Source organism: Pteropus alecto, unplaced genomic scaffold (genome assembly GCF_000325575.1).
Source record: "Pteropus alecto unplaced genomic scaffold, ASM32557v1 scaffold98, whole genome shotgun sequence".
In the NCBI taxonomy this organism is placed as follows: Eukaryota; Metazoa; Chordata; class Mammalia; order Chiroptera; family Pteropodidae; genus Pteropus; species Pteropus alecto.
This window is the reverse complement of record NW_006443570.1, coordinates 17,823,869-17,832,003: the sequence shown is the minus strand read 5'-3', so window position 1 is coordinate 17,832,003 and position 8,135 is coordinate 17,823,869. Positions and strand designations below refer to the sequence as shown.

Below are 8,135 nucleotides of genomic sequence, written 5' to 3'. Positions count from 1 at the left end.
CTTAACTTTTCTTTGTGTATGTGGGGCAAGATCCAATGACTCAATTCTAATCATAACAAGATCATGCCACCTGTGAATAGAGATTGTTTTCTTCTTCCTTTCCAATCTGGATTCCTTTTTTTTCTTGCCTAATTACCCTAGCTAGACCAGCAGTACAATGCTGAATAGAAGTGGCAAGAGTAGACATATTTATCTTGTTCCAGCACCTTTTTAAACTTTTATTTTTGACAGCACTGGGACTATCTAAAATTATCTTGATTGTTTATTTAGAAAGAATAAAAATGACTTCCTACTACCAGTACCCTACTTCAGACCAGTTTCTCCTTGCACCCAGATTACTGTCACATTCTCTATGGCCGGCTTTTCTTTAAGCCTTCACCAATCCACGGTTTACAGTGTGGCCAACGTGATTTTTCAAAACTCAAATCTAATTCAGCTCCGTACTTATTACTTCCGTGACTTTGAGTAAATTACTTTCTTAAGCGTCTTTTTTCATTTCTATTAACAGGGTGTTAATAATGGATTGTTGAGACAAGTAATGTAAAACTTACTACAATGCCTGGCACACATAGGTGTTCCATGGATGTCTATTAAGTTTTCCTTTTAATAGTAACATAATATACATTAATCTTTCTATATACCAAACTCTGTTCTAAGTGCAGCCAGAGGAAGTTCAAGTGGCTTGTCCAAAGGTCATGCAGGTAGGCACCAGTGGAAAATGAACCCAAGCACTGGACTCAATCAGCTGTACTACCTCCTAAACTTGAATTATCTAATTGTCTTTTTTAAAACTTCTCTGTTGCCTTGCAAAGACTTCAGCATGAAACCCAACTCCTCAGACTGCTTCTAGGATCTCCAGAAATCCCGTTTACCAGCCTCCCTAGGATTATGTCTTGCTGCTGGCTCCCTTACTACAAATCCAACCCAACTACTAGTTTGTTTCAGGTACTCAGCATCCAGGACTTGAACTTTTCGCTTCTGTAGTGAAATACTCTCCTACCTCGCTCGCTCTTATCGACCCTTCAGGAAACCTTCTAATACCGGCCAAGGCCCTTAACGGTTTTCTAGTGAGGTCAGGCAGCACCTCGTATTTCCATCACCGCGCTCACCACACTGCGCAGTTTACTTATGTCACAAATCTGTGAGTAACAAAGCTGACTACTTCTTTGACTTAGCATGTAGTAGATAAATATCCAACACTACTGAAAGAATTAATCTAAGCAATGAAACGAAACTGAAAATTGTGCGCTGTCTCAATTATCCTTTATTTCTACTCTGGCCTTAAATACGCTGGTAATGTTTCCAGCATATTTTTTCTTCAGTAGGCAAGTTTCTCGAAATACCTAGGTAGCCGGCTCCTTTGCAAAAGAAACCCGGAGGGATGAGCAAGCACAGCCTCCGAGAGCAACGACCGATTAAACGGACAAGATGGCGGCCGTCGCTCAGCAGCCGCGAGTCTCCACCCACTCAGGGCGGAGGCCTGCGTCATGTGACCATTCCCCGTCTGGCACCGCCTCCGGCCGCAGTGCCTGACGGGAGACAGAGCAGCGAACGAGGGCGTCGGCCATTTTGTGCCTGTTTCCTGTGGGACGCGGTAGTGGCCGTTGGGTCCTGAAGGGTGAGCGACTTTCGCTTCATTTTTCCTGTTTATTTTCTCTTCCCTCTTGCTTTGTCGATAGAGCGCAGTTATGGGTCGCAAGAAGAAGAAGCAGCTGAAGCCATGGTGCTGGTATCCTTTGTCAGTTCGAAGTCGAGGCCACGCTGAGGCGCCTGTTAGTGACTGGGACTGGGAGGCCTGGCTTTGGCCTATGGCGGAGCGTGTCTGGGATCTAGGCTCCTGGGTGGGGGGCTTGGCGGCTGGAGTTAGATTCGGGAAATCTCGGAAAATGGAGTCTCTAGGGCAAGAGGCTCTGGCAGTTGTGGGTCGTGGGACTCCGTGACTCAGGAAGTTATTGCTCTGGTGCGAGCGTTGACCCACTGGGAGGCGGCTTGGACCCCTCCATCAAGGACAGTGTCCCCTAAGGACTATTCTGCCGTACTCCGTTGTTTTGGTGACGATTCAACAAAGGGGGTTTCTTCGAGTAAAATACTCTGTGGAAGATTAAGGGAAAGCTCCGCAGTCAGTCACCCACTTTTTTCAGTTTTTTTGTTTGTGTGTGTGTGTGTGTGTGTGTGGAATCGGTGGTTTAGTAAAGGCTTATGTTAACCTTAATTTCTAACGCCTCTTTTTTTTTTTTTTTTTTTTTTTTTTTTTCTTGTGGGGGGGAGATCGGGGTCTATGTATTGCCATGCAAATCTGATGATTTGCTGTGTGGGGGAAACGCTAGCTTCCGCGTCTCACCCACTGGCGCCTTAATCTTAAGCATTCTCTTGCAGGGTGGAGTTTTCTTTTACTATTACCTAGCTTTGTAAGACTGAAAAAAAGAATAAACTGTGGCGTCCTTTTAATATTTTTTTCCGGAAGCGTTAATATATTTTACATTAAATTGGTCTTATTTACTGCCTCGTACCTAAAAACAATTTGTTACGGAACTGCATTTATATAATAGTTGAAAAGTTAAGAATTTTATAATTTACTAGATAATTCTCAGTTTTATTAATGCAGCTCATTTGTATTTAAATACATTCCTTGGCAACATGAATTCATAGGGAGTTGCAAATAACTATTGATCATACAAAATTGTCATTCTCATTCACTACAAACTTATTCATTTAGATTCTAAATAATATAAACTTAAGTTCTAAACATAGGTAAATCTTAATATTTCGATTATTTTAAATCTCCTATGTAATGGATAAATTCTATCTTGAAATTTTGTCTTGACATAAAGTTGGGTTTTTTAAAAAATTGAACCCTTCCAGTCCACAGTGTGGCTTTGTAAATATTGACTGATGGAACAAAAGAAAAGTTAATTTCACAAATCTCTGTTAAACACAAATTTTACAAAACTATACTGCGCCTTGTAAAATGTGTGTGTAGGGGTGGTGAAGAGAGATTATGGGCTTCCAGGAAATATGCTAAAATTACATGGCAAGTTAATCCTTAATTGTATAATATGAAAAGCAAAAGTTCTGTAAAGAGTACCTTTTGATTTTAGCTGTTACTATATTTTAATGCTACTCCACTTATAGAACAGATTTTTTTAATAGGCAGAGTCATCATTGTGCTGTTTTTGTACCTTGACAATACTGATCAGGTATTGTAATAGAGATTTTGATGATGAGAAGATCCTTATACAGCACCAAAAAGCAAAACATTTCAAATGCCACATATGTCATAAGAAGCTGTACACAGGACCTGGCTTGGCTATACATTGCATGCAGGTAAGGATTTATCATCTGTAGTTTTTGCTCCCTTGTAGTTTATGGTCTGGAGATCATAACTATTTCTTTGACAATTGTAGGGGTTTTTTTTTTTTTTATTGCAAAAGATCAGATAAGATGGCCAACTTTTTTTTTAAAAGCTTAACCATCAAGAAGATAAACAATTGATTTTTTACGTTTAAATAGAGTTTATATTGGTATTTAAATTATTGATAATCTTTCATTCTAGGTTAGATTGGTGACAGGTGAGATTACATAATAACTCCTCAGCACTTGGGTTAGGAAACAGGCATCAGTGATTTAAATTTCGTGGGCAGTCTGACCAGTTCTAATCCCATAAGAATTAAGGCATAATTAGCTGCCATTATTCACTGCCAGTGAAGGATTTAACAATCCATTGCCTGTGGCCAGGATTATTTCAACAATTTATGGACTTCTTTTGTAATGGTAACATTGTTTGAATAATTTCTTCGTTTCTTGAGTCCTTTTACTACTAGGTAGGAAGAGTTTTGTAATTTTTATTTTTAAACATCTAATAAGTACCATTATGTTTTATTGAACATTATTTCTTCTACTTTTGCCGATTTTAGAGCTGCCTGAATTTTTGCCTAATTGGACCCTAGAGAGATGTGAAATGAGCAAATCTCTATTCATTGGAAACTACTGTTGGTAGGAAGCAGGGAGGTAAATTAAAACAAGATGTTGCTTCCCCAAGTTTAAAAATGTTATATAGATCCTTTTCCCTCCAGTATGTCACTACAACAATTTAATATCCTTTCAAAAATATTTAAGAGCCTACTACATGCTAGACCCACAGCTTTCCACTGTGGCAGTCACTAAGTTACATGTAGTTATTTAAAAGAAAATTAAAATTTTAAATAGTCACGTTATTGCCACATTTCCAGTGCTCAGTAGCCACATGTGGCTGGCTGGTGAATGACTATTGTATTTGATAGTGCAGTTACAGAACATTACCATTTACCACAGGCAGTTTCTATGAGACAGCACTGAGTGAGTATACAGCAGTGAATAAAACAACCATTGTGGAATTTAGATTTATATTGTGGAGGAAAATAACCTGTAAATATTTTGTTTGTCTTACGGTGATAAGCAATATAGAAAACTAAAACTAAGTAGGAGATATCGGGAGGGCCACAAGATAGGAAAGGCCTGAATGAGAAGGTGATACCTGAGCAAAGGTCTGAAAGGGAGTAAGGGAGAACTTCCAAGGAAAAGCAAATGAAAGGCCCTCACTCAGGAGCATTCTCCTATGTTGAAGGAAAGAGCAGCACCGTGCTTTATATAGGAGGACTTGCAGCGTATTGTAGGCCATTTTCATTAGTTCTGAATGAAATGGGGAGGTTTGAACAGAGATGTAACATGCTCTGGTACACTTTTTTAAAAGATTGTTTTGGCGGCAGGGTTGAGAATAGATTGGAGACCTACCGTGAGATCACTTAGGAGATTGTGGAGTATCCCTGGCAAAGAAATGTTACTATATACTGAGATGTGGAAAGCTGCAGGAAGAACAGGCTTAGGTATGAGGATATCTTTTTGTTAAGTTTGAGTGTAGAAAGTTAGTTTTGAGAAGGTCTGCTGAATATCCAGGTGGAGATGTCAAAACAGTTGAATCTACAAGTCAAATTCATAGCTCTTGGAGCTGGAGATAGAAATTTGGAAGGATACAGTATACCGATGGCTATTTAAAGTCATGATACTGGATATTTTAAGGAGTAGAATGCAGATAGAAGGGGTACAAGGACTCCATGTTGGGCTACTCCCAGCATTTAGAGGTCAGAAGTTTGAAGGAAATAATCCAAAGAGATTGAAAGGTAGGAACACCAAGAGAATAGTACCCTGGAAGCCAAATGAAATGTTTGAAAGAGTAAGTTATTTAATTCTGAAATGCTCATGGTAGGTCAAGTAAGAAGGAGGACTAAGATTAATCAAAGTGGAAATCTGTTGGTCACTTGCCAGGAGTGATTTCCTAGAATGATGAAGATGAAAGCTTGATTAGAATACTTTCGGGAGGAAATGAGAACATGTAGGCACTCTTTCAGGAGTTACACTGTAAAGTAAGGATCCCCAATCCCCTGGGCCACTCAGTAGGAGGTGAGGGCTCCGAGGGCCGGTGAGTGAACTAGCAAAGCATCTGTATTTGCAGTGGCTCCCCAGCACTAGCATCACCACCTCAGCTCCACCTCAGATCATCAGGCATTAGATTGTCATAGGAGCACTGGTCCCTGGTGCCAGAAAGGTTGGGGACCACTGCTGTAGAGAAGAGTAGACAAATGGAGTGGAAGCTAGATTAGTTGAGAAACTATTAGTAACATTTTAAATTGACTTAAGCGCTTCTGTTTATAGTCTTCATATAATTTCACAGCAGCCTGTGAGATGGCATGGCAGTTAAGTCAGACACATCCTCCAATTTTATAGATAATAAACCTAGTACGTTAGTAACTTAGATGGTTTGCATCATGCTCGCTTCTATATTTTCAATCAAGACCATACTAACTTATACTAGGCAAGATTCTTAGAACTCTTAATTCTGGCTGTACCATATGTTGGGAGGATTTTAAGTAAATCATGATATTTTTTCTTTCCAACACCTTTTAATTAGTATATTCTTGTCCTTATCACTTAGAAATGTGGTAAAGACTAGTTAATTTTTATGTGAATGTAATTGTATTTTTTTAAAGAAAGTTATCTGTGTTTATCAGGAATAGTAACATATTCCAAAAAACTTAGGAAACGGTAATTGAGTCACTTAAGTAGTTTTATTCATGGATCATTTAATCACAATAATGAATAAAGATCAGAAATTAAGATAATTTCTGAATTTGATTTGCATGTCACTGAAATCTTTAAGATACATCTCTAAGAAGAAAACACTTAGCTTTCTTTAATTACCTTTCTATTATGTGAAAGTGTATTGGGAGAACAGAAGAATTGAGTATTGCTCGGACAAATGTATTTAAGTCATTAGTTTAAATCAGTGGTTCTCAAGCTTGTGCATGCATCAGAATCAATTGGAGGGCTTGTTAAAATACAGATATCTGGCCCTTCCCAAGAGTTTCGGATACTGTAGGGTTCAGTGGGGCCTGATAATGTGCATTTCTAATAAGCTTCCAGGTAACACTGATAGTGTAAGCAAAATACTGAAATCCTTTAGCCTAAGTTAATGGCTTCTTCTGAAGAAACAAGGACTGATGGATTTTGTCATATTGGCAAAAGTTAATCCACGTTTGAGGGTTAGAAATGTTTGACCTAGCAAAAAACGATACAGTGAAGTCATAAATTCTCAGTATTTTACAGTAAAAACATCTTTTCCTGTTAGCAACCTACCACATAAATTTAGAGGTAGATAGTGGCAGGCTAACTACAGTGGCAATGTTAAGTGCATCATGTTGCTCATTAGGTATGGGTAATGCTAATTATAAATGTCACTTTTGTAGTTAGTAACTACATGCTTTTCTGAAGATCCATTCTTGAAAAATTTACTTATTCTAATTCTCAGTATAATAAAACTTTCATAGGCTTAATTCAAATTTGAAATTTGTCTGATTTGAATAGGACTACTAGGTCATTGCCGATAATTCAAGCAAGCAAGATTATATGGTAAACTCGAAATGATGCTTATTCAGCCCTTACTATGTGTTAAACATCCTGCCAAGTGCTTTTTATATACACTATATTTAATCCTAAAAACGACCTTAGAAGTTAGGTACTATATAGGTGGAGTAAACTGAGGCTTAGGGCAAATGATTTACCTCGCCTCACTTAGCTAGTAAGCAGCAAAATTGGAGATTGACTCCAGATAGTCTCACTATAGTATCTCTCTGTTAACTGTCATACTAAGTGATCTCTGATTAATTTGAAATTATTCTCTAAAAGACTTTTATGAGACATTTTTTGTTTATTTGATGGAAGTATTTTGTTTGTTTAGGTGCATAAAGAGACAATAGATGCTGTACCAAATGCAATACCTGGGAGAACAGACATAGAATTGGAAATATATGGTATGGAAGGTATTCCAGAAAAAGACATGGATGAAAGAAGACGACTTCTTGAACAGAAAACACAGGGTAAATATTAAAATGTGTGCTTTTTCTTAATACAGTTTCACTAGTGAAAGTATTACTACTACTTTCAAGTACAAATTTAATGATAGATTTATTCAGATTCCAATTTTAAATTCTGTTTTTTAATTATGTTTTAATAGGCCTTTGAAAATGAGTATACTTGTTTTGATTTATGTAACCACTATAAATTTTTGTTGTTATTTGACTTTGAATTTGCAGCCATATATAATCCAGATGATAGGAGCTGTTATTAATCACCTATGGAATTTTTTGTTTTGAAAAGTATTACAGAGAGGTCAGACACCTTTGTCATAGTTTACCTTTCGGGATGGAATAGAAAGCTGTTTTTTTAAAATAAAACTGACTTAGAATTCTTTTTATCTGATACAGAATACCGAAAGGATTTTAATCTTGCTTAATATAGGTTGAAAACATTTGAAGAGTAAAGAACCATATTAACTGAAACATTGCACTGCATATTAATTGAGATAATTGCACTGGAATTTTTTTAATGTTAGACCTTTTTTAAAAAAATTTATGGGAAAATTAATTAAACCTTTTTTAGCAGAGAGTCAAAAAAAGAAGCAACAAGATGATTCTGATGAATATGATGATGATGACTCTGCAGCTTCAACTTCATTTCAGCCACAGCCTGTTCAACCCCAACAAGGTTATATCCCTCCAATGGCACAGCCGGGGCTACCACCAGTTCCAGGGGCCAGGACTGCC

The 8,135-nt window shown here is 37.6% G+C and overlaps 1 protein-coding gene across 1 annotated transcript in view; it reads left to right on the top strand.

The window, feature by feature from the left end:
* The first annotated feature begins 1,516 nt into the window (after positions 1 to 1,516).
* ZNF207 (zinc finger protein 207) overlaps positions 1,517 to 8,135 on the top strand; it is a 14,290-nt gene continuing 7,671 nt past the window's right edge. The window contains exons 1-4 of the mRNA XM_015599125.1: positions 1,517 to 1,729; positions 3,198 to 3,324; positions 7,271 to 7,409; positions 7,975 to 8,130. Coding sequence (XP_015454611.1) covers positions 1,689 to 1,729; positions 3,198 to 3,324; positions 7,271 to 7,409; positions 7,975 to 8,130 — 463 coding nt within the window. The 5' untranslated portion in view covers positions 1,517 to 1,688. The remainder of the gene's footprint in view (positions 1,730 to 3,197; positions 3,325 to 7,270; positions 7,410 to 7,974; positions 8,131 to 8,135) is intronic.